The sequence below is a fragment of the Gastrolobium bilobum genome, unplaced genomic scaffold, assembly GCF_033153095.1.
Source record: "Gastrolobium bilobum isolate Gb01-03AN ecotype WA unplaced genomic scaffold, APGP_CSIRO_Gbil_v1 utg609, whole genome shotgun sequence".
Classification (NCBI taxonomy): domain Eukaryota; kingdom Viridiplantae; phylum Streptophyta; class Magnoliopsida; order Fabales; family Fabaceae; genus Gastrolobium; species Gastrolobium bilobum.
In genome coordinates this window covers 368,001-394,380 of record NW_026899102.1, presented here as the reverse complement: position 1 = coordinate 394,380, position 26,380 = coordinate 368,001, and the positions used below count along the sequence as shown (strand labels likewise).

The 26,380-nt window shown below is 34.3% G+C and overlaps 3 protein-coding genes across 3 annotated transcripts; 1 reads left to right on the top strand and 2 right to left on the bottom strand.

The window, feature by feature from the left end:
- Positions 1-7,501: 7,501 nt before the first annotated feature.
- LOC133287216 (uncharacterized membrane protein At1g16860) lies at positions 7,502-11,992 on the top strand. Its single transcript, XM_061484776.1, has 4 exons — positions 7,502-8,471; positions 9,794-9,949; positions 10,974-11,185; positions 11,316-11,992. Exons 1-4 carry the CDS (start codon positions 7,740-7,742, stop codon positions 11,506-11,508), a joined length of 1,293 nt encoding a protein of 430 aa, XP_061340760.1. The 5' UTR covers positions 7,502-7,739; the 3' UTR covers positions 11,509-11,992.
- A 75-nt stretch (positions 11,993-12,067) lies between these two features.
- On the bottom strand, positions 12,068-13,739 carry LOC133287267 (tropinone reductase-like 3). Its single transcript, XM_061484842.1, has 6 exons — positions 13,602-13,739; positions 13,102-13,218; positions 12,818-12,952; positions 12,564-12,689; positions 12,378-12,479; positions 12,068-12,273 (listed from the first exon to the last, which is right to left on the bottom strand). The coding sequence occupies exons 1-6, from the start codon at positions 13,737-13,739 to the stop codon at positions 12,124-12,126; spliced, it is 768 nt and encodes a 255-aa protein (XP_061340826.1). The 3' UTR covers positions 12,068-12,123.
- A 6,710-nt stretch (positions 13,740-20,449) lies between these two features.
- On the bottom strand, positions 20,450-25,019 carry LOC133287259 (EH domain-containing protein 1-like). Its single transcript, XM_061484828.1, has 15 exons — positions 24,944-25,019; positions 24,697-24,845; positions 24,545-24,602; positions 24,105-24,160; positions 23,958-24,000; positions 23,802-23,863; positions 22,825-22,938; positions 22,577-22,679; positions 22,394-22,443; positions 21,951-22,079; positions 21,624-21,875; positions 21,455-21,534; positions 21,009-21,135; positions 20,711-20,854; positions 20,450-20,635 (listed from the first exon to the last, which is right to left on the bottom strand). Exons 1-15 carry the CDS (start codon positions 25,011-25,013, stop codon positions 20,450-20,452), a joined length of 1,623 nt encoding a protein of 540 aa, XP_061340812.1. The 5' UTR covers positions 25,014-25,019.
- Between the last annotated feature and the right edge of the window lie 1,361 nt (positions 25,020-26,380).

Below are 26,380 nucleotides of genomic sequence, written 5' to 3'. Positions count from 1 at the left end.
GAACGCACCAAGCATATAGAAATCGATTGTCATTTTGTGCGAGATCATGTTTTACGAATACAATCGCTACTTCTTATGTTCGTTCCGATCAGCAGATTGCAGACATTTTTACCAAAGCTCTTGGCATGAAGCAATTCGATTTTCTTCGCAGCAAGTTGGGCATTTCTTCATTACATGCTCCAACTTGAGGGGGAGTGTTAGGATAAGATCACCTTTGATCTTATTCTTCAACTAATGAAGACCAAGTCTTTAGGAAGAGTTTGTTAATATCTTGTATCTGTATAGTTTGGTTAAGATAGTTTGTTTGTTCTCCATATAGTATTGTTACGATAGTATTAGTATTGTTACGATAGTTTGTTATCGTTTGTTTCAGTTTGTTGTCATTTGTATATATAATTGGCTATCTGCCACAAAGCAATACAACACTTATCATTCAATCCTTTCATACTTTTCTATACACAGGAAATCCGAAAGGGGTTGGAGTTGGACTTTAAATATTCAAAAGCTATTTCAAAATGGGGTCTTTACACTTCTCTAATTCAGTCCAAATGACTAATGACAAACTTAAGTGAGAATGTTTCCTTAATTGAGTCTAGGGTTTGCTTTCGTCATTTAACATGATCACAAAAAGTTTTCTACACATACAATATTTTATGGGACCCACATGTTTTGAAGAAGAAAAAAAAAGTTACGACACGCAAAACGTATCTCTATAACATAACACAATCATTTTTCCTACAACGTAACTCTTATAAAACCTTTGAATCTAACACCCTACACACACACAAAAAGCCAAAAACTAAGTAGGGCGATAAAAGCAAAACCAAAGGTTGGTATGCTAAAGAAATAAATAATGAACTAAAAATAATTGTGGGGGTGTCAATCTTAATATTTTAAGTAAATATTAATTTTATATTTTAAAATATATAGAAATTTTATAAGATTTTTTTTTAAGATGAACAAGATACTATATAAATTTAGGAAAAAATATTTATCCTTTTAAATGACATAATTTATATCCTTTCACTCTCACAAAGAGGTGATTTTCACACCTTTATTTTTTTGTCAACTCTCTCTCCTCTTTTATCTATCTTTTTCTCTCTCTTAAAATGACATAATTTTACATCCTTTAAAATGACACACACTTTTTTCATAAATTTAATGCAAACATGATATAAATTTTCAATGTTATACTTATACCGTGTGAGAAGAAGACAGGACATGACACAAATTTAACATGAACAAGACACAAATTTAAAAATAACTCAACTTGAAAACTAATTTTTCATATTATATTTGTGTTGTGTGAGTGAGTTGTGTTGAAAATATTTGCCTCTATTAAAAGACTTGATTAAAAAAGACTTAGTAGGAAAGTGATGTTAATAGAATCAACAAACATTATTTCAAGTGACAAGAAACTTATTCTTATTAATTAGATATTTCGAGTTCAAATCCTGAAAATGAAAAAAAAAATATTCGTGGAAGAATCATCCCATACATGTATATCACAAAACTACCAAGTGAATCACATGTGAAAAATTCCTTAAAAGAAAGAGAAAAAATATAATCAATTAAGAATACGTAAGAATAAAGTACTCAGTGAATTAAATCAGATTTTTTTGGGTGTGTCTAGGCATAATTAAATTTATGAGTCGTATAAAAATAAGAATCAGCACAATTAATATAAGATTAAATAGTATTGAGACATTTTAATTGGTGAATTTGTAATGTAAAATGTTCAAATAATCCTCATAATGCAATCTTCCTTCTTTGTTGTCCCTTTATTTTCGAGGGACAATAAAAAGAAATATTGAAACATATATAAGGCGTGATATAACTTGAATTTGGGTAAATATATGTTAGTAAAAACATTTTATCAAAAAGTAATATTTTTAAACTATTACTAAAGAAGTACGTACTATATTATTATAACAGGTAAATTTCTTATTTATGGTTATCAATTTCATCTTCCAAAAGAATTCATTAAAATAAAAAATTGTTGTTAAAGAATCATTTCAATGTATTTATTATTGAATAATTAAACTGATAACCCTTGTACTTTTGAATTCTAAAATGGGTGTTTATTCTTTTTTTATATTATGATAAGGATTTTCATACTAATTTTTAGCTCATTTCTTAAATTACGTAATTATTCATTATAACCAAACTTCTAGAAATATTCTAACGAATACAATCTCAAAAATTTAAATTTTTGGTTAAATATTAATTACAATAGTCAAACAAGGTACTGATTTATTAATTTAATTATACAAGTATTAGTTCTTGTACAACATAATTGTTGTATAAATCTTACAATTTTCACATGGTAAAAATTCTTATGCTTTGCCTTGTTATCAATATATCATTTTAGGCAAAAATATTTCTCCTGTCACATTAGATAAAATTATTTTCAATAATTTCAAAATTACATTATTTTGGGAATTGAAAGAATAAATAAAGTATAATTTAAAAAATTTGTTTGTTTATATATATTATACAAATTTTATCAAAATACCCTTTATTAATTCTCCAACTCTCAAAACGACGTAGTTTTAACATTATTGGAGATAATTTTCATCACGAAATTAGTATTTTAAAGTAGTTAAATATATAAACCACTAGGATTGATCTAGTGGTGAGGGGTTTGAAATAAATATAAGTTACTTGTATTAGGTTAGGTGTTTAATTCTCACAATTGCATAAAAAAAAGTTAAATATATTAATATTTATCTACGCAACATGCTATATTTATTAAATGTGTATAATAATGCATTTAAATGTTCTACTTTGTTAGCTAACCTAATGCATTGATTTTAATTCAACCCAAAATCACATGTGCAGTTATAGTGAGTAAAAGCACATGCTTAATTCATAATTCAACCCGAATCTTTTATTTGAGTTAAAGTGGAACCTTGTTTTTGTTGACTTGGGAGTGGGCTTATTCATTACGTCAATGTTTGAACCACAAATTTTAAGAAGTGAGGACAGTCGTTATTAAAAAGTGGATGACCAGCAGGTGATAGTATAATGAATGTATTTAGGTTAAGTGATTAGTTTATAATTTGAAATTGGGATAAAACACTTTGAGTTGATAAAAATGGTCTCTCTCTTTTTTCAGCTGAGATAAAAGGAGTCGTGTTGATCCATCCCGATTGTTTTTCTTATAATTTTTAGACAGATATATTTATATTATATAAATAATATTTGTCAATTATTCTTGTTTAAAAAGTTCTAAACTAGCTTGGGGGGGGGGGGGGGGGGGGGGGGAACACCCTCGTTTTTTTGTTTTGTTTTTGCAATCAATAGCACCGTGATATTAAGACAATACATAATGAATAGTAAAGTGGTTCATTGTCATGTTTAGATCGTTTTATTTTAATCTTGAACAAGTATTATAGGTTAAATAATTAAGGGGAAAGTTAATTATTAGGAAGGGATTTCCACAATTTTGATGATTGTGAATAAGGTAGTTTTTCTTTTATTGCTTTAAAAATTATATTTTTCTTTTGTTTGAGTTTAAAAATAAGTAATGTTTGTGTATGTCATTTTGTAACCTATGAAATAAGGGCGTGCATGGTAATTTGAACTGATTTTTTTTCTCCAAATCGAATTGAACTGTTTAAACTGATTCGGTTCTTTAAAATGAACTATTTAATTTAATTTGAATTGATTTTATTTTTTCGGAATCAATTTGAAAATATTTTAAAACTAATCCATGTTTAAAATCAGTTCATAATTTATAACTTGTTATGAATCAATTTTGAACTATTTTTCTAAATCGATTCTTTTGATTCGATTTGATTTTTTGAACGAATTTGTAAAACTAGTTCGATTCTTAAAATTAGTTTAGAAAAAAAATATTGTTAGGTTGGGTTTGGTTCGGTTATTTTGCACAATCCTATTAATATGAAATATCATTGCACACTAATTAAAAATTTTATGGCTTGGTTTACTCATATTACAACATTGTGACAATAGTGTTTAAGGGTGTTCGCGGTCTGAATTGGATCGGTTTTGGAAGCAAAAATCATCCGATCCAATCCTTTCGGTTTGATCATATAATCATCCATTCGGTTTGGATTTTTTTTCAAATCCGATCCGATCCAATCCAATTTTTTTCGGTTTGGATTGGATCGGTTTTCGGTTTTTTGAAAATTCCAAAATTTATTTCTTAATTATTGTGCAAATTACATCTTTGTATATATTGGCTTTGTAATTTATTTATTTTTGAAATACAAAAGCATTAGTAAACTATAATATAATTTTTTTTTTGGGCAATGAGATATGAAGGTTTATAAAGATCAAATTTTATTGCTGAGATGTGACTAGATTTTTTTCTTGGGTTAATTAGTTGATGGATTAATGGGTCTTGGGATTAGAAATTTTTGAGCTATGATTAGGGAAAAACCCAAGTAGGTAGAGGGGAATTAATATATTGGATCGGTTTGGATTGGATCGGTTTTCATCAACCCATCCAAAAACCGATCAAATCCAATTAAAATTTGCGGTTTTTTTTCGGTTTTCGGTTTTTCGGTTCGGTTACCGCAGTTTGAATCGGTTTGGATCGGTTGATGAACACCCCTAATAGTGTTGGACCGTTGGTTTTAAACTCCTCTTGGTTTGTTATTAAATCATTTAATTAAGGGAAAAATATTTTGTCCTTTTAAATTACATAACTTATATCATTTTACTTTCACAAAGAGGTGGGACTCACACTTTTATTTTTTTTGTTCACTCTCTCTCTTCCTTTATCTATCTCTTTCTCTCACTTAAAATGACACAACTTTACCTCCTTTAAAATAACACACAATTTACCCTTTAATTAATGCCCTCAAACTTCCGGAGGTAAAAAAACACACCTAAACTTTTTGTTACCAAATAAAAAAGCACAAACCGAATGTCCCAATAATAAATAAAGTGACTCATTAGTCATTATCATGGATTATGATCCAAATTGAGTCATTGACACACCCAATAAAACGAGAAGGCATTTGTCTTCCACGCTCGCATCTTTTGCAACTACGAAAAATAGCAATTCAGCACCCTTCAGTGCAAAGGATATTTTCGTCCTTTCGAAAACTGTAAGCCGCATCTATCTCTGCACCGACTTCCACTGTGATGCGCATTTACTATTTTGACCTCCACATGCCACATTAGCATGGCGGGAATCTGACTAACAGTAATTATAAGTATATACTAAAAATATTTTCTCGTGTTGCATAAGAATTCAACAATTCTCATGTTGAGACTCAACTAATAGTGAATCTCATATTTATTAAAAAGAGAAAAAAAAAAAACTTTGCATGCAAATTAAAAAGTCACAACATGATAATTAAATTTTCATGCAACATGAAAAAATCAAACACCATATACTATTTTCCTTTATATAATGATAATAATAATAATAATTAATTTGATTGATTTAGCACCAAAAATTAAAAAGGAAAACAAAACAAATTGTGTTATTATGCGGTTTACTTATAGTTATTAAATATTTATTTAATTACTAATATTCTTTTTAATTTTTAACTAAGATGTCTTTATATGTGTTGTGATATTAAGTGAAAGAAATCAACTTAACATTATAAGTGAAATTGTTCTGAAACTAAGGGAACTTATTGTATTATGCTGACAAATCCCAAAAACAAAAGGTATTATTATTTATTAATAACCACTTCATCAACCTCCCAACTGTTTGGAGGGTGATACTGATTACATTACTCCAAATTTTATACCCATAGTTTGCTAGATAATAAATCCATCCCATTTTGATGAAAATAATGCTACTGTTAAAGATATATAAAACTATCAATGTAGTCTTAACTAACTCTTTAAATTTTTTGGTTGAATTGGTTCTTTTGGGTTCGATCTTCGTTGCCTTTCATTTTCTTTGTAGAATTTTTTAGCACATGTAAGTTTTTAAATTTTTGATTTGAATTACTTCTTTACATGTTCTGGGTTCGATCCTCGCCGCTTCCTATTTTCTTTGTAGAATTTTTTAGCACACGTAAGTTGGGTCTGATACATCATTCACCTTTTAAGTTCGATGAACTCTTTTGTGAGGAATATGTTAAAGATATATAAAACCATTAATATAACATCACCTAACAACTTAAATTTTTGAATTAAATTAATTTTTTACAATTTTATTTGAAAGAGGGGTCCTATATCCTGTTTTTAGGGTATGCACCTTTGGAACCTTGTTGCAAATAACACTAAAAGGAGCTTCCAGTTGTGGGCAGTTGATGGGAATCGTTGATCTACTAGTATTGCCAGAGAGTAACTTTGATTGGTCCCACACCTGCAATTGAATGAATTGCTTTTATTGCCGATGAGCCATTGGAATTTACATCCTTGCCTTATGTACCCATCATTTGTGCATGGAGGCCATGATAAGAGGCCGAAAAATCTTCCTTCAAATGGAGAATCTATGCAGTAGGACCCAATCCATAATAGAACTTTTTTTCTTAATGCCTTATTACTTTCTCCGTGAGAGGATGACATGAAAGTTTTGAAAAGAAATGGAGTTGTGCGTACTAAACAAACTAAACAATTCCAATTCAGAACAATCAACTTGTTGGAATGTTAATGTAAGTGGATTGGTATAGTGATTAAAGAGGAATGCTTCTTAGTTCCTATATTGACAACTGTGTATCTAAAAAAAAAATAGTTAATTCTTATAATTGTATCAGGTTAATGGAAAAAATGCACTCTTAAATTTGATGGGGGAAAAAGTTTTAGTTAATTCAAAGACACCTTTATTGTATTATGTTATAATATAGTTAGCTTAATTAATGATTAATTTAAAATAATTATATTAAAACTAAAATCTGAAGCTTATAAAATAGCCTATTATGATACAAGTTTAATACACCGTTTATATAGAATCAAGTGAGTAATTAATTGATTATATAAAGAATGTTACAGTAAATATATATTTTAAGAATATCAATCAAATATAATAAAACCTTGTAAAGTCAATTTCGTGCAAAAAGTCAAGTTATTTTACAAAATATTAATAAAGATTTGTAAAATAACTTAAAATATTTGCAGCCTAATTCTATTTATTTAAAATTTACAGTTATTAATTATGAAAACAGAAAATTACGATTCCTGGAATTAAAAAAACATATAAATCAAATCCCAATTATTATAAACATAACAAATCAATTCAATTGATATTTCTGGTGTCAAGATATGAAAACAAGGCATGGCTTGAACCAAATGCAGGAACAAGACAACGAAGACATCATTATATCAGAATATATAATTACCATATTTGGGTCCTGCTGTAATTTGGTCTCTTGGTTTGAAACTTTTAGAGAGGCAAACAAACAGAGAGAAAGAATATGAAAGAGAGAAAAAAGAAAGAAAGAAAGAAGATAACAAAAAGGGTAAGGAGGTAAAATGAATAGAAAGTGTGGGGACAATGAAAAACATGAAACTTGCAAATAAAACCAGCAACAAAGTTATATACCAACCACAACCCCAACATTATTAGAGCATTCAAGAGACTTGGGATACAGATGTCATTATCACAAACCTCAACCCCATTTCTGCAATTCCATTGAAACCTTCCCACCTTCTTAGTTGTTACACCCCCACTTCTTCTTCTTCCACTTGCACCACCTACTCACTCACACTCCTTTGAGTCCTTTCACTCACACACCCAAAGTGGTGTAACAACAAGAACAAGAACCTCACCACTCACTGTTGTGAAAGCTACTTGCTTTTTTCAAATGGGGACCCGAATTCCTTCACACCAGCTCAGCAGTGGCCTCTATGTCTCGGGTCGACCCGAACAGCTCAAGGAGCGCCAGCCGACAATGATGTCACGCTCAGTTCCGTACACCGGCGGCGACCCCAAGAAATCCGGCGAGCTCGGAAAAATGCTCGACATCCCTGGCGTTGATATCAAACCTTCGCGTCCCTCTTCTTCCTCTCAGCACAACAGCGGGTCAGTGAGATCCGGACCCAATTCGGGTCCAGCAGGAAGGACAAGCGGTTCGGGTCCCATGTCGAGGAAATCATCCGGGTCCGGCCCGATAGCTCTGCATCCCACGGGTCTCATAACGTCGGGTCCGGTAGGATCCGGCCCGATTGGGGTTTCGGGTGGTGGTGGGAGGAGGTCGGGTCAGCTGGAGCAATCCGGGTCGGTGGGGAAGGCGGTGTATGGGTCGGCGGTGACGAGCCTGGGTGAGGAGGTGAAGGTGGGGTTTAGGGTGTCGAGGGCGGTGGTGTGGGTGTTTATGGTGGTGGTGGCAATGAGTTTGCTTGTTGGGGTGTTTCTGATGGTGGCAGTGAAGAAAGCGGTGATCTTGGTGGCTCTGGGGGCGATTATCGTGCCGGTTGTGGTTTTGATCACTTGGAACTGTGTTTGGGGAAGACAAGGGCTTTTAGGGTTTGTCAAGAGGTACCCTGATGCTGAGCTTAGAGGTGCCATTGATGGACAGTACGTCAAGGTTACTGGGGTAATTTTCTCTCTTTAACTTTTCTCTTTTGGATTATAATCACTCATTAATGCTAACTAATGTTATCTGATAATTATCATTCTTCTTCTTGATGCTAAATTATTTATTTTGTTGAGCTAACATTATTTATTTATGATCAAAGTTTTTTTTTTTTTTTTCATTTTAAGATGAGTTGAGAGTGTGGTGGAGAGGATGGTTTTTTTTTATTTTAAAAAATCATTTATTGTTAGGTAGGGGATTTTGGTATGGGTTTGATACTTATATGACGAATGGATTTGGCCATGGTGATTGCGACCACTTATGTAGTTGTCCTATATACTGAATGTTTCTCTGCCAGGGTAGCTGGAGCCTTGAATATCAGTATTTAAGCTAGTAAATATAGTTCTAATATATGTACCCAAAAGAAATTTTGTTCTAATATAGATGTATAAATATGCTTTAGTGATCTTGCAAACAAAAGGAGGGGCTAAAAAATTGCTCAAAATGGAAAAGTTAACTTGCACGGTGTGGAATCATTTTCTTAGTCCAGAAACTTAAGTTTTTGATAATGGTAACCTCATGAATTCAGCGTAGATGGTGGGTGGTCAGGGATAATGATATATAATGTGCATTTATGTGGTGGACTAAGTAAGGATCAGATATTTGCTTCTCCATAAAGGTCAGAATTAGGAAACTTTTTGCCTTGCTACAAAAATTGGTTGCCACGTAATCATATTTCTTTGCAAAAGTAACTGAATACTAACCTTGGCTTCTTGGATTCTACTGCTTTGTGGTATTTAGGGAAGTTTGTTTTGCTGCAGAATTGCACAGCATTTAAGTAGTTCTTCTTGCATTTGCTTCACCTGCCCTTCCCTTTCTTTTTCTCTCTTCTCACCTTATGGTTTCCTGGTTGCCATTTAAGTAGCAGGCTGCAGGGCAAAATCTTCTTCATGTCATTGTGGATATATCATGCTTATCAGGTTGTTATATTCTTAATTGTTTGAATCATACTTCCTGAACAGGTTCACCACTTACTCTTAATTGTTTGTTCATTTCTTACATTAGCGCTACAATGTACTCAAATAGGATGTTCTGTATATGGATGATAATGTCCTATACTAAACTTGATGTGTCTGTGGCCTATTAGACATGCTAATTTTCCGGAAATTTTGTACTCGGATATTTTGTTTCTTACAGTCTTATGGGAAGGAGTTGCCTCATTGATACAGCTCTGGTGTAATTCAAGTTAAAAAATATGGATTTTTAATAGCCTTGGCTGGAGGAAAATAATATGGCATGACTTCTATAATATATTTTTACATGCATCTTGTCTTTTCCTGTAGGTTGTAACCTGTGGCAGTATTCCTTTGGAGTCATCCTACCAAAGAGTACCTAGATGTGTATATGTCTCCACAGAATTATATGAATATAAAGGATTGGGCGGGAAATCAGCGAATCCTAAACACCGTTGCTTCTCTTGGGGTTCTAGATACTCTGAGGTTAGTTTGTTCAACTACTTCATTTATGCTTATGTGTACTGATTCGAGATCAAGAACAATTTGATAAGAGAGAGAAACCACTTATGCATACAGACCTACATTGACTTGATTGGTACCTAAAATGTACAATGACTAGATGCTTAAGGAATAACAAATTGATTTGTAGGGAAGAAATTGTATAGCAGCTTAAAATTAAGGAGACCTTAGAGTTCAGTGCAGTGTTTGATTCCCACTGAGAATTGGGTGTGGACTAGTACTGGCAAGGTCAAATATTATTTCAATTCTTTAGCTTGTGGCCCCATGCCGTTGCATATATAATTTTTAATGATGTAACTGCCGGTCAATGTAATTTGCCTAAATTTGAATATGCTTAAGGAGGGTTGATATGATATGATTTGAATGAACATTAGAGACCAGAAACATGTTGAAATCATCACTGCCAAGACTACTACATTTTCTGTTACTTCATATGTCTCCACTTACTGGGTATCTTTTAACATGTATTATTTTCTTATACTTCACTCGTGCCATAATTTAAATATAAGATATTTCTACGTAGTCATATGAACTAAAGATACACAAGGTAAATAAATCTGGAAGTGTCAGATTCCGTTGAGTAGGAATAGCAAAAACACTACAGTGGATGCTCACTTAAAAGTAACCTAGCCTATTTAAACAAATCATAAAAAGCCCTACCATCACAGGCTTCAGTTGGATCAAGTCCTACGCTTATGCTGCCCAACCACACCAATCCACCTAAAGATGTGTAAAGCCCAAAATAGTTGGATTAATTAAACTCATTAACACGCATGTCTTTAAATGAATCATATTATCAGAAACCAAAACACAGAATTATTGTTAGCCTGCGTAAGAAAATTCTTACACCAAATATCTTTGTACCGTACATTTTACAACAAATTCTCACACCAAATATCTATGTAAGGATTTTAATTTATATTTTTGGTTTGGTCTGTCTCTCTTACTCTACATAATTGCGACAGTTTTATTATTTTTACATGGACAGAAATACGTAGCAGACTTCTACATATCAGACTTCCAGTCTGGATTAAGAGCATTAGTGAAAGCAGGATTTGGTGCCAAGGTTGCTCCTTTCGTGGAACCAACTACTGTAATGGAAGTAACAAAGGATAACAGAGAGTTATCTCCAAATTTCTTAGGCTGGCTTGCGGACCGCAAACTCTCTATTGATGATCGGATAATGCGCCTAAAGGAAGGGTATGGACTGCATTATTCTGTGGTTTACTATTTTCATCATGCACCTAAACGTTTTATTTTTTCTGTTTTTACAATTTACTTTTTAATTGCTATTTTTGGTACTTAGTAAGTAAACTTGGGGAATGCGTAGGTACATCAAAGAAGGTTGTACTGTAAGTGTGATGGGAGTTGTTCGTAGGCATGATAATGTGCTCATGATTGTTCCTTCTGCTGAGCCTGTCTCAACAGGCTGTCAATGGATCCGCTGCCTTTTGCCAACCTACGTTGAAGGCCTTATATTGACATGTGAGGATAATCAAAATGCTGATGTCATTCCTGTTTAGTATCTTCTCTTAGCCTGGAAATCAGTGTCACAATACACAAATGGCAGAAACTGATGGGGAAATCCTTACACTACAGAATCAGAGTGTTTTCCACTTGCAGGTTTTTGTGTAAATTGGCTTGGAAGAAGATGATGCAAAGCAGACTACTAAGATTGTCATGATAATCATATAATATGATTTGATTAAATATGACGTAAGGATCCATCATGGCCAACTACAAGCAATTTGAGAATGTCATCCACGAAGTTGCACATTGTTCCTTTACTGCTTATTTGATGTACATAGTTAGAGGTGCCCGAAGGGGTTCAAAGTAGTTGCTTTCTTATATTGAGTTAATTCTAGCCGGAATGTAGCTTTTGTCGCCAAATATTAGTTGTGTAGTTTGGTTTACCTTGTATTCTTAAGTTGATATCTTGTGTCCTGCCTGTGTTATTAGTTGAAAAAAACTCAAAACCATCAATGTTACCACGACCCTGTTGTATAAATGTTGGCTGAAAGTAAGTTTTAACTTACGTTTTGCATTATCTGCTTCGTTTGTGTTATTAAATGAGCAGTTAGAACAAACATTGCAGGATATTTTGGACTAGGCCCACCACTAGAAGATGAAATTGGAAGCTACAGCCTAGAAGGCATTCCCCCAGAAACCACTACATTTTCTCCTGTTATATAAGAAGCATCATCAGATGCCAAAAACGCTGTAGCAGCAGCCATGTCTTCAGTTGTACCAAGCCTTCTAATTAATGTCTTCCCTTCAAGATCCTCCCTCTGCAATAGCACACAGAAAATCGATTCAAATGACTATTGATAAACTGAGGAGACTTGAGGCAATAGTTAAAACTAAAACACTATTTGGGACAAAAGATACTCACAATAGCATCATTAGTAGAAAAGAATGCAGTAAAATGAGTTGGCACAAAACCAGGAACAACACAATTTACACGAGTATTGGGAGCCATTTCACTAGCAAGGGCCTACACAATGAATTAAAAATATTTAGCAGATATAAAAAGATAGTTTAGAAATTTTTGAAGGCACAGATGAAGCCAAGTACCTACTTTGGTAAGTCCTAGAACGGCTGTTTTGGTGACTCCATACATAGCCATAGTACGTGGTGGGTTATATCCAGCAATAGAAGAAATGAGTACTACAGAAGAACCCTTGGGCAAGTGAGGAGCTGCATCCTGTATAAACAATAAAGTGAATAATACACCACACGACAATTCCAATTTCAGCAGATAACATAAAAGAGAATAAGCTGAAACATATATGGCATTCATTCTCTTCTTCTTTTGGTTTTGACTTGAGTTACCTTCAGAAGAAGTATAGTGGATTTGACATTTATCTCCCACATCTTGTCAATGATCGAATCTTGTGTTTGCAAAATAGGATCTACAGAAGGATTAACGGCAGCATTGGACACAACAACATCTATCTTTCCATACTTCTGTAGCAAACCAGAATGTTAACCGCATCTTAGAACAGGACTCTTTAAGTATTTGCAAAGACTAACTACTAATAAATGCACTCAAGAAAACCCATCAGTTTCCTTAGGCTTAAATTCATAGTAATTCTGAAGAAAGTTTCAGATCTCACCTGTAGAGTTTTGTCTATCAAATTCTTCCTATGTTGTGCGTTTGAAACGTGGCAAACAACCGCCAATACTTCAATTCCTTTAGCCCTCAGCTTGTCCGCAGCCACATCAACATTTTGCTGTGGTAATTTAAGAAGGAAAAAAAAAAAAAACTTTTCAGTAACGAACAAATATCTGTACAAAATTGTCAAATGATAAGACTGCCTTTTTAACAATGTGCTCTTTTCTCACCTATTATCACCATTTTCCCCTCCATTTTTTTGGGAAAAGGTGAATCAATACAGAAAAACCTGAACTCTTCTAACCCAAATACAAGAAAAGAAAAGAAAACAGGATTTCCATAGGGGCCAACATGACACGAAACTAACACACCAATCTAAATCAAACAGATAACACTTCCACTTGCGAATAAAATAATCCTAACTTTCCTCAAACAGTTGAGATTTCACATGTTCTGAAGAAAAAAAGCTGAAAAATGGGAAATTAAAAGGCACCCATTAACCTGTTTGCGAGATGAAATGACAACGGATGCACCCTCCAAGCCAAGCCTCTCGGCTATGCTAAAGCCGATTCCTTGGGTGGAAGCTGTGACAATGGCTACCTTACCTTGAAATCTCATGCCAAGTTTGGTCGTGTTCATTTCCTAGTTTTCTATGCAACAAAACAGAAAAAGTTGACTAACTTTATCACAACAAAAACAATTGAAAGAGGCTTGTTTGTGAATGGTGAGAAGCAAGTTGAACTCTGCTATCCTCTCTTTATAGCAGTAGGACACGGAGAAATAGGTCATTTCCATTTAATCCCAGACTCCACCATTTTTTGTTCCCCATTAGTCATCACCTACTGTTCTATTTGGCAGAGGGAGAAAAAAAAGTTGCAAATCATAATCACCAAATGCATGCATGTGCACTTTTTTTTTTTTTTTTTTGCCTTCTATTAAACAAATTTATAATTATAAGTTCAGGAGAAGGTTATACTTACAACCTATTTTCGTTTACAACTTTTTACAACTATATTTTAACCGTTGATTTTCGCCAATCAACGGTTATCATTTATTGAGAATTAATAATTAATTAATAAATTTGATTTGCGAACATCTTAACCGTTGATTGACGGAAATCAACGGTTAAAATATGATTGTAAGAAGTTGTAAACGAAAATAGATTGTGTAATGTCCCACATCGGTTGGAGAGGGGAACGAAGCATGCCTTATAAGGGTGTGGATACCTCTTCTAGTGTGAGGCCTTTTGTGGGGTGTCCCAAGAAACAAAACCGTGAGCTCGACGGTGCTTGTGCGCGGGGCAAAGAGGACAATATCATGCTACAGGGTTTGGGGCTGTTACATTTATGGTATCAGAGCAGTTTCTCTAGGAGAGCCTGTGAAATATTGCATGAAATGTTCGGGTTGTTATATTCTTGAGTTTTCTTGGAGTACTATGATATGCATGTATGACCACCGAGTGTGAGCGTAGCTAACTCATTCCTTTGTGTGAAATATGCAGAATTATGGTTCGCCCAAGAAGGACTTCTGATCCTCCTATTGACCCGACCGATCCAATATTAGCAGATTTGGCTAGACCCCGAATAAACCAGCGGGGAAATACTTCACAACCAGATCCAATGATAACGGCCTTAACTGAGATGCAACAAAATATGACTGCAGCTAGGCAGCGAGAGCTAGAAGTGATGATGAAAGCAAATCAAGATCTGTTAGAGGCTAATAGGTTGGCCAATCAAGAAATGATGGCAGCAAGCAAAATGACGAATATTGAAATGATGAGATTACTCTTGGTTGAGGTGAGGGCTGGTGGGCAAGGTCCACAGCCACAGCCTTTGTAACAGCCCCAAACCCTGTAGCATGATATTGTCCGCTTTGCCCCGCGCACAAGCACCGTCGAGCTCACGGTTTTGTTTCTTGGGACACCCCACAAAAGGCCTCACACTAGAAGAGGTATCCACACCCTTATAAGGCATGCTTCGTTCCCCTCTCCAACCGATGCGTCCCTGCCTAGTGAGGACTCACCGGGAATCTGGGCACCTGAAAATATGTCCCCAACGAGGGGTGAGATTACAAATCTCAATAAGCTCCAGGTTTATAGAGAATTCTCCATACCCCTGGCTCACTCCTGCATGAAAGTCAGATACAGAGTATACAAATACAACATATAACAGATATCATAACAGAACAGAGCATATATCCATATCATATCAAAGATGTGCGCCGTCATTCCCAAGGGAGGACCCCAAGCGGAAATCAACGCACGTGTTCCCGAGGGAGGACCCCAAAGCGGAACCAGACATATCAGAGGCGTACACCATCAGTCCCAAGGGAGGACCCCAAAGCGGACATCCGGGTACTATACAATCAATGGCCAGAGATTGTTACAGAAATCATATTACAGAAATCATATCAGAGCAAAACATATCATGTTATCAAATAACTCTATATGAATGCATCTATACAAAGCATCTAAATAACAGTCATACAGTCCAACCATAGTTCACTAACCATGGTGGAGCACTCAAGCCGGAAAAGACTCCTTAAACATAGAGCTTACCTCTTGAAGCTTTACCAATCCCTTATATCTTCAAGAGATTCTGATTCCTTTTTAGTCCCTAGGTACACCTAGAGCAAGAATCCACAAATACCAATTAATAAAATGCCCTCATGCCTAGCTTTCACATAAGGCACACATTTTATCGCTTCTTTTCATTTCTTTGCATTTTTGCCAATCTTATGCCAATACACAAGTCTAGACCACCTTATACTCGTTAGCGTTCTTTAATTTAATCAAGTGTTCACTTGAGAATTCTCCAATATAATTCTTGCCACTTTCCTTAAAAGGTCGTGGACCTACCTAGAGGAGAACAAAATATCTTTCAACGATTTTTAATTCATTTCACTTTCTTTAACTCATTCATTTTATACATTGCATTACAACACATTTTATTAAAATAAGATGTGACAAAATGTCCCCTATACTACCATCTAGGTCGAACACTATAAGGAAAAGGCAAGGGCTTTTTTCTTATTAATTACATGTAACTTACACATACAAATGTATGTTGCCATATTGTTCTAACTTAATATTTGAACATCAAGTCCCTCACCACTCTCCATAGCCGAAACATAGGGAATCAAGACACAAAGAATTTTTCCCACTTTGGCCTTTATACTAATTTACCAAATTCATACTCACTCCAACACATTAGACACTCTAAATATATCAAATAACATTTTGCACAATGCACCCTATGTGACCCATCATGGCCGAAGCATAGAGGAGGGCATAGGATTTTTTTCTAATTTTTTTTACATACATATTAACACTTATTTTCATTTCCTAAGTAAATGAAGTACAGTTAGTGGTTCACAGTGCATTTCGTCAAAAACGGTGCAGAAACCATACTGTAAATTAAGAATATTGTTCCTTAGGAAATAAAAATTAATGTAAATGATTTAGAAAAATAAAAAATATTTTTGTAGCATTGAGTTAGTTCCGGGTCAGTTTAAGTGAAAATACGCAAAAGAAAAATACCCGGGTAAAAGGCCACATGTGCTCACCTTCTTAAGTCACTTAAGTCTCATTTCCAAATCAGTTTCTCTCTCCTCTCCTCACTCTCAAAACCGAGCTGCAGCCATGGGGGAAGGGTTTGGGGTTGTCTTCTTCTTTCTTTGATTTCTCCATGGTTAAGCCACCAAATCTTCCACCCAATATTCCAATCTCATAGGAAATCGTCCAAGGAAGCTATTCCACCCCTCCGTTTGAGCTGATTTTGTGTGTGGAGAAAGATACTGGTCATCTCATTTTCGTGACACTATTCATCAAGGAAGAAAAGGTGCATTTTTTAAGGAGCCTTGCTTGGAGATGTGTCTTCTAGGCTTTGGTAGTTGATTAGAGGTAACAAACCTCTATTTTCATGGTAGTGTCTTGATTATTTAAGTTATAAAATTATGAATATGCTTTGGTGGTAAAGCATTGTGTGTTAAACTTTGATTGATGATGAATCCTTGATGTTTTGGATTTAGGAAATGAAAATAAGTGTTAATATGTATGTAAAAAAAATTAGAAAAAAATCCTATGCCCTCCTCTATGCTTCGGCCATGATGGGTCACATAGGGTGCATTGTGCAAAATGTTATTTGATATATTTAGAGTGTCTAATGTGTTGGAGTGAGTATGAATTTGGTAAATTAGTGTAAAGGCCAAAGTGGGAAAAATTCTTTGTGTCTTGATTCCCTATGTTTCGGCTATGGAGAGTGGTGAGGGACTTGATGTTCAAATATTAAGTTAGAACAATATGGCAACATACATTTGTATGTGTAAGTTACATGTAATTAATAAGAAAAAAGCCCTTGCCTTTTCCGTATAGTGTTCGACCTAGAGGGTAGTATAGGGGACATTTTGTCACATCTTATTTTAATAAAATGTGTTGTAATGCAATGTATAAAATGAATGAGTTAAAGAAAGTGAAATGAATTAAAAATCGTTGAAAGATATTTTGTTCTCCTCTAGGTAGGTCCACGGCCTTTTAAGGAAAGTGGCAAGAATTATATTGGAGAATTCTCAAGTGAACACTTGATTAAATTAAAGAACGCTAACGAGTATAAGGTGGTCTAGACTTGTGTATTGGCATAGGATTGGAAAAAATGCAAAGAAATGAAAAGAAGCGATAAAATGTGTGCCTTATGTGAAAGCTAGGCATAGCTAGGCATGATAGCATTTTATTAATTGGTATTTGTGGATTCTTGCTCTAGGTGTACCTAGGGACTAAAAAGGAATCAGAATCTCTTGAAGATATATAAGTAACTTGTGCAACAAGTAAGGGTATTGGTAAAGCTTCAAGAAGTAAGCTCTATGTTTAAGGAGTCTTTTCCGGCTTGAGTGCTCCACCATGGTTAGTGAACTATGGTTGGACTGTATGACTATTATTTAGATGCTTTGTATAGATGCATTCATATAGAGTTATTTGATAACATGATATGTTTTGCTCTGATATGACTTCTGTAATATGATTTCTGTAACAATCTCTGGCCATTGATTGTATAGTACCCGGATGTCCGCTTTGGAGTCCTCCCTCGGGACTGATTGTGTACGCCTCTGATATGTCTAGTTCCGCTTTGGGGTCCTCCCTCGGGAACACGTGCGTTGATTTCCGCTTGGGGTCCTCCCTTGGGAATGACGACGCACATCTTTGATATGATATGGATATATGCTCTGTTCTGTTATGATATCTGTTATATGTTGTATTTGTATACTCTGTATCTGACTTTCATGCAAGAGTGAGCCAGGGTACGGAGAATTCTCTATAAACCTGGAGCTTATTGAGATTTGTAATCTCACCCCTCGTTGGGGACATATTTTCAGGTGCCCAGATTCCCGGTGAGTCCTCACTAGGCAGGGACGCGACACGTGGCTGAGGCAGTTGACGGATCGGATTTTGAGTGGCTGTAGGCTACTACCTTTTGGAAGTATATTCATGTCGTTTTGTATTTCAGCCTTTGATGGATCATGACATTGATCCTTTATTTTGTATATGGCCTGTATATGTTTTGTACATGTCTGTCAGTTTGATGCATGTACATTTGAGTATTCAGATATGTTTACGTGTTGGATTGCATGTTGTTAGATATAGTGGCACTGAGCCAAGTTATGCATGCGCCCATGGATGGGCATTTGATTATATTTGTATAAGCTGTTTATCAGGAAATGCTTCTGAGTGGGATTGGAAAATCCCCAGTTGTCCGATTTATAGAGGAAACTCTGTCCGATTTTCGTTTACGACGAATGAGAATTTAAAAAGAAAAAGAAAAAGTTAGCTTATATTTTCGTAAGTTAAGTCTTCCGCTGTTTCTGTTTGTATCATATGTATGTTAATTGAACCGGCTCGAGACGGGGATGTTACATTTATGGTATCAGAGCCTGGCCCTGGACCGGTGTGTACAGCGGGGACACTGTATTCCCAGTAGGGGAGGATGTAATGTCCCACATCGGTTGGAGAGGGGAACAAATGCCTTATAAGGGTGTGGATACCTCTTCTAGTGTGAGGCCTTTTGTGGGGTGTCCCAAGAAATAAAACCGTGAGCTCGACGGTGCTTGTGCGCGGGGCAAAGCGGACAATATCATGCTACAGGGTTTGGGGCTGTTACAGATTGTAAGTATAATAATAATAAAAAATAAGGTAAGATTTTTACTTTTTATTTTTACTTTTCGAGAAGTGTAGGAAAACACCTACATCAGAAGACCTTAAACATCTAATCATCTATATGAAAAGATTGCAATAATAGAGTTCAAGGAAAAAACTATGACTGCACACAAAATCTTGATCTAAAGTTTTGTCGCTAAAGTTGTATCGCACAAAAGAATGTTAATGCAATCACCTTTGCAAAGAAGAGAGATTCTATTATGCTGGCAAGTCCTCTCAATATTTAGTCATATCCATCCTCATTGTTTAGGGCAAAAGATAAACATTTGCACAAGTGCATTTTCTTCCACACCATAGCAGTGAAATCCTGCCTTTGTCTGACACGAGTTCTTCCGGTCAATACAAACAAGTCTAGTAATACTAGTGCAGAATTGAACCTTGATTTTGCTTCGATTAGGTAAATATATTTGAAAATCGCAATTATCATCAGCTGACCAGGTTACTATGCAGTCTTGTCAGAGTAGTTATATTTTCATCGTGACCTTTAGACGACATAGGAACTTCAGTGGACGCGTTTTTGGCAAATAGCACCTCCGAAAACGACTTTTATTTGATACCACCATATACAATATGGGTCCCTCGCTTCTCATGTGGCTGCTGATGAGAAAAGTTGCAGCAAATTTTTAACACTAGGATACACGTGCGGATCCTATCAAAACAAAAAAAAACAAAAAAAATCCAGGATTCGGACGCGTATCCTGTGTTGCTGCAAATTTTCTCTTCTGCAGTCACATAAGAAGTACTTTCCCCATACAATATATAAGTATACTTTGAAATTTGAATACTTTCTCACAGCAATTCTATCAGTACCGCACATGCACTACTTACCTAGACATGGTTGTCTTGTCCCACACTCCCACTCTCACGAAAGCACTAGAAATGTTTGATGCTACAGGGCTAGTGCCTATGATAAAAAAAAGCATTTGGATAAGTAGCCCTGGCACTCATTATAAAGCAAAAAAAATGGGAAGGACCGAAGGAGTATTTTCTTAACTCGCCTTTGCTACAAACATTTATCAAGCACTGAACCGAATATGGACATTAAACAGTGAACATAAAATCATCCACAATCCATTAGTAATGAATTCAAACATTAAAATCTCGTACTCAAATATGAAAACTAGTAACATAAACATTTTTCAATTTAATCATAAGGATTTCTGAATTTCTTTAGAAGCTCTGGTATTTCGTATCCAAGCATGTGATCTATGGCTTGAATCATTTTAGGCTTTAGTTTCTCAAATTTGTCGATGCTATAACCACTTAAAACTTCTCTGAAGTGCTCTACATTAGGAAAATCACCAGCAGGTAGATGAAACTCCCTTTGAACCTGTTTAGCAAAAATATAAATGATAAGTAATTGAGAAATTAAGCAACCAAGGTAGAAGGAAGCGGAGGAGTAGACCTTTGCAAATTCATCATCAAGATTATCAATAAGCCTTTGTTGAGCCTTGGCTTTACCCATTATTGCAGGCATCTCCTTCTTAAGATGGCTAATTATATATGCATGAATTTTAGCAGATCTAGCACGCTTCACAAATTCATTGATCTGCACCATTCCAATTACAACCAATCTTTGAAACAGGAAGTAAATATATAGAAGCAAACATAAGGTATAGGCATGCAGTGATCAACGATCTACCTATAATTCATTCAACTTGCACCAACAGATCACAAAAGTAATAAGAAATTAGGGACCATACCCGACGATCACAAGCCTTCTTTGGAATATCTATCAAATCTGCTAGCAGATCATTCTGTTCCTTCTCAAAGAGATCTTGTCCTAATGGACCAACAAAGCCTTCATCCATAGGCTTATCGTTAAATGAGCTGTTAATTCAAGAAAAATAGCATAAACTTGCAACTCTCGAATATTAAATTAATTGGAGAAGCAATCCAATAATGTAAAGTGAATAAATGTGAGTATTATAGAAAGATAATGCAAATTTCAACTATGAAATGTCAACAATAAACAGTAAGATCAAATGTTTACTAAAACTCTGAATAAACAAAACCCAAAGACTTGTCATCATCCTGCTTAGACTGTTCAAATCACTACATGATGGCATAAATATAAAAGAATGGTCAAATTGAACCTTGTAAACAAAGCAGTGGACCATTAGACATGTTTGAAATATAACAAACTTACCCAATGTATACACGTGAAACTTCTGGAGTATTTAAAACTTTACCCAATGACCACATTAGCGCTCCATAAACTCTCATAAGCTGCGATATTACAATTAGGCATCTCCGTAAGCCAAAAAATAGATAACAAAAACAATAAATCAGGTTAAATTTTGTTGAAAGTGTCTTACTTGTTGAGTATCAACCTGGTCCGCCTTATTCAAAACCACTCGTATCTTGTCATCATTACCACGTAAAGATGATATTACACGTTTAAACTCATCACTGATGTCAAGTTTATGGGGATCAAATAAGAGAAGAATGAGATCACATTTTGCAGCAAACCAAGATACAACACCAGTGAAATCGTAGCTACGTTGAGTCCTTTGTTTCTCTCCAGATAGGACACCAGGAGTGTCCACAAATGTTACTTCATCTAGCAGCTGAAAAAAATTGCTTCATGTTCAAGCACAAATAACAACAAAATCACTGGACTTGGAAATGTAAATAAAACTCACTGGATGTGGCATTTGAGAACACTGAAACTTTGACAAAAATGAACCTCCAAATGTCGTCAGGCCACTAAAAGGCATGTCAGCATCAACCGCTATAGTATTTCCAGGAATACTCCTCTCATCAGGTCCAGACTATAAATAATGAGATAGTAAGTTTTGCAGCAAACTATATGAATATGCAACACGCACACGCACACCCACCGCACACATTTTATTGTTTGAACTTTATTGACTTCTAGAGGCAATACAAGAATAAAAGGAAGCTTTTGACAGCTATAGTATTTCCAGGAATACTCCTCTCATCAGGTCCAGACTATAAATAATGAGATAGTAAGTTTTGAAGCAAACTCATGAATATGCAACACGCACACCCACCCCACACATTTTATTGTTTGAACTTTATTGACTTCTAGAGGAAATACAAGAATAAAAGGAAGCTTTTGTACCATGACGACAACAAATCTATCAGTTGTAGGCTCTGGTCCAACGTGTGCTCCTGTACAAAGTGTTTAAAGACAGCATATAGGAGGATCAAGATCAATATAGTAGTTTACGTCCATCAGTCATCAATTTTATGAAGGAAGGAATTGCTATAATGTAGCCACTAGATCATCCACAACTTAGCCTACCTGGATAATCACATCTTAACAAATGTTTTATAAATGTTGTTTTTCCCGTGGAGTATTGACCAAGGAGCATGACCATGGGTTTAGCATCAAAATCACTGTTGGTCTGAAAGGGAGAAACCAATATAATAAGTTAATATCATCCTATTTACATGAATAAGACATAGCTAAGTAGAGCAAGTACAATGCTCACACGCATTTGACAAAAATTAATGTCTTTTATTTATACATTGGATGCAAACGCCACTTACCATCAATGGAGATACAAAATCATTATATAGGTAAGTGACTTCCAAGGGTTTAAGCCTCTCAATATACAATCTCTTCAAGCCATCAACTATTGATGTAACTGCATTGAGAGGTAACTAAGAAAAAGCAAATTATCATGATTAGAATATATCTGACACAAATTAAAATTGAGCAAGACCATATACAATAGGTCTTGATATTTGAGAAGAAACAATCATAAAAGCTCATTCTAAATTGTTTTTCCATAGAATAAACATGTAGCCACATTGCTCCAATATTGACTTGTACAGTGTACACATCATTAGAGTCATCAAAGTAATGAATGGAAATGGGAGAGGAAAGAAATAATAAATTCATAAAAAATTATACTATTATACATCTATCTCTCGCAATAATACAAACAATTGAGGAAAAAAATCCATTTGATAAATAAGAGGTGGACAAAATTGACAGCATTCACCATGCACCTTTGCACCAGAAAATCAATTGTTAATTTATTACAAATATTATCAAAAATATTGGTTCAACAGTACAAATAAGGTGACCTTTCATAGTTTTCTTTTATATCAAAGGTAAAACTTTATTTTTGTCAAAACTAGGCATCAACGAACTAAAAAAGCAAAACTGAATTCTTATTAATTTATAATAATCGAAAGTGTGAATTATAACTTAACATTAAAGTATAATACACAACCCAATATGTCAACCGTTTTGCTTAAAATCTTTTAGTTAATCATTATAGGGAGCATTATTCGTGGATTAGCTTCAATGATCTCTCAATTCTCATTACAGAAGAATCAGTCTATCAAATAAAAAGAAATGATAAATTTATCTCCAACATAATGAGTATCCCGCGCCAACAACTAAGGGAACAATATGGAATTCATAATATGGCTACACAAAGAATGTAACTTGGAAATTTTAATTTCATCAAAACAAAGTAGCACCTGTAAGTCTGAGAATAAATAATGGGACTCACTTTCTTTAAAGATTTTGAAGCAAACCATGGATTAGTTGGAAATGGTTGAGGCTTAGTAGTCCCTGCATATTATTAGTTAAATAATCCGATTCCAATCAAATATTAAAGAGTACAATATTATGAATAATTAAAAAGAACAAGATATATATATCTAACCATTTACTTCAGGTGGGGCATCAATTGTCATACTCTTTGTTTTCTGGGGAAAAAAAAGAAAGAAAAAATAAAAAAATAAAAGACAATAAGGAAAAGAATCAATTGAAATAACATGATCTAAGGAATAAGGTAAAAAGCAACTCTTACTGCTACTAAAGCATCAAGTCCTTCCATCAATGGAGGTTTAATATTTTCCTTGTCAACTGTAATCAATAAAAATGGAGTAATGAATTTCATTGAAACAAGTGAATTATTAAAAAAAAAAAACTACTTAAAATGATGAAAAGAAAGTCAGGTATTTAAAGTCAATAACTGATATTTATTTAATACAGAGGATAAATACTTGCTGTTTATGTCTAAAGGATAAAAGATTCTCTCCCGTCTCGTTGCTCTTTCCGTATTCATTAAGATTTATATGTCTAATTCATTAAGATTCGAATCACTAGTGCATTCTTATGATATTATCATGGCAAACCAAACACATCATGTTCTACAAGCAAATACAAAAAATTGATGCAAGCATTTTGTATAGGTCAATAAGCAGAGTAAAGATCAAGATCAGGAAGCATTAAAGAAAGCACACTTACTTTGAGTTTTGAGGATATCTGCGTTAAGTTCGCATCCTGCTTGTGCCAGAGAAACCAGCTGTTCGTTGCAACGAAAAATTGAATTCAAAAGCTAGTTTCTCGTATCAGAATCCGATATAAAGTAACAATACAATATAGTTAAAACGTAGAACCTGCATTGCAGTAACGAACTCCGGGAATCCCAAAAAACCTTGTCGTTTGGTATCAGCGAGAGCCCAAAGCTGCTTGAGTTGAGAGCGAGACAAGTTTGAGAGAGCAAAGAACTTTGTGGCGTCGTTTCCAGAGATGCGGCCATCTCCATCTACCATCAAACGCCGAATCAAAACGAATCGTTTTTGGAATCGCAGTCTCTGAATGAGCATGCGTTGAGTAAAGAATGTGAGAGTGAGCGAAACTAACCTGAATCCGCTAAGTTGAACCATTCCTGATACGTTTTCGTTTCATCTTTCGAACGCGATTCTGTCTTCATCTTCGGAACCACCTCTTCCCAATGATCAACTCAGGAGTTGGAAATTGGAATTCAAATAGCAGAGAGGGGTTCTTTTCAGTTTTCAAAGAGTTGCTCGCGTGCCTGATTTTGACGCGTGGATAGTGATTTGATGATCATTATTATGATTTGACATGATTTCGCTTTAGAGTGGGGCCCTTGAGCTATTGACGTTGATGTGACTCTCGAAGATGGTTTCTCCACCGAATGTTTATGTGGACGGGTCCGCATTGGATTCCACCTTTCTCAGTCTCGTCATTTCGAATTTTTGAATTTAGGCGCCCTTATGGTCCGCATGTAAAACGCTCACACTGATCATTTTCTGTCACGAATAAATCATGATGGCCATGTTGACTGGTGCTCACTTCAAATTAAAAAATATTATTGTTGTTATCAAAAAAAAAAAAAAAAAATATTATTGTAAAAACAATTTGGGGTTAGGGAGTATTAAAAATAAATAAATACATTTCAAATTCAAAGAGGAAGGGCGGCTTCACGTTTTTTTATATAAAAAAATGTATTGTATTTTTTCAAATGATATGTGGTTAAATTAATGTTGTTAGATTATGTACATATGCATGCGAAAATGATACTAATTAGGGTCCGTTTGGATAAGCTTTTAAAAAAATAACTTTTTATGTATTACTTTTTTAAAATAACTTTTTTTAAAAGGTAAAATTATTTTACGTTTTTATATATAATCTCAAAATCACTTTTACATAAAAAAAGTTATTTGGATGTTAAAATAAAAATAAAAACACTTTTTATATATAAAATTCCAATAAAAAAGAATAAAATAGCATTATCGTGAAATAAAGAGAGATAAACTAGGTATGATAGGATAAGGTTAAAATTGTATTTGAAAAATTTATATTATCTTATTTCCAAAAAAAAATGTATATTATCTTTTAATCTCTGTTTTTTTTCAAAAGCAACCAACTACTAACTATAAAAAAAGTAACGTTTTAACTTTAATTTTAAAATTTTGCTTTTTTAAAAAAAAATTATCCAAACATCTTAAAATTTTCAAAATAACTTTTATTTAGAAAAATTAACTTTTTTAAGAATAAAAACACATTCAAACTGGCAGTTACTATTAAGGGGATACATGGATTATTGGAGTACAATTATTAGTTCGTGTCGCCAACTCGCCATGCTTGTCATATGTTTCTTAATTTCTTATGTCCCTTTTTAAGAAAACCCTCTATATGTAGTTATCATTTGTTATAAAAAAAAAGATATGATGTAAATAAGTAAATTTAGGAATGTATTTAATTATCTAAAACCAAAATATATATATTAACATTATAAACCTTATATCTGTCATAAAATAATCAATTAAAAAATAA

What these genes read in the sequence shown, in the direction of transcription:
- LOC133287216 (XM_061484776.1), top strand. Translation starts at nt 7,740, where the DNA reads ATGGGGACCCGAATTCCTTCACACCAGCTCAGCAGTGGCCTCTATGTC. An exon ending in AGTACGTCAAGGTTACTGGG is followed by an intron (nt 8,472 to 9,793) that starts GTAATTTTCTCT and finishes CTTTTCCTGTAG; the next exon opens with GTTGTAACCTGTGGCAGTAT. An exon ending in ATAATGCGCCTAAAGGAAGG is followed by an intron (nt 11,186 to 11,315) that starts GTATGGACTGCA and finishes GGGAATGCGTAG; the next exon opens with GTACATCAAAGAAGGTTGTA.
- LOC133287267 (XM_061484842.1), bottom strand. Translation starts at nt 13,739, where the DNA reads ATGAACACGACCAAACTTGGCATGAGATTTCAAGGTAAGGTAGCCATT. An exon ending in TGATAGACAAAACTCTACAG is followed by an intron (nt 12,953 to 13,101) that starts GTGAGATCTGAA and finishes GGTTTGCTACAG; the next exon opens with AAGTATGGAAAGATAGATGT. An exon ending in CCGTTCTAGGACTTACCAAA is followed by an intron (nt 12,480 to 12,563) that starts GTAGGTACTTGG and finishes TTCATTGTGTAG; the next exon opens with GCCCTTGCTAGTGAAATGGC.
- LOC133287259 (XM_061484828.1), bottom strand. Translation starts at nt 25,013, where the DNA reads ATGAAGACAGAATCGCGTTCGAAAGATGAAACGAAAACGTATCAGGAA. An exon ending in AGTTCGTTACTGCAATGCAG is followed by an intron (nt 24,603 to 24,696) that starts GTTCTACGTTTT and finishes TGCAACGAACAG; the next exon opens with CTGGTTTCTCTGGCACAAGC. An exon ending in ATAGATTTGTTGTCGTCATG is followed by an intron (nt 22,080 to 22,393) that starts GTACAAAAGCTT and finishes CATTATTTATAG; the next exon opens with TCTGGACCTGATGAGAGGAG.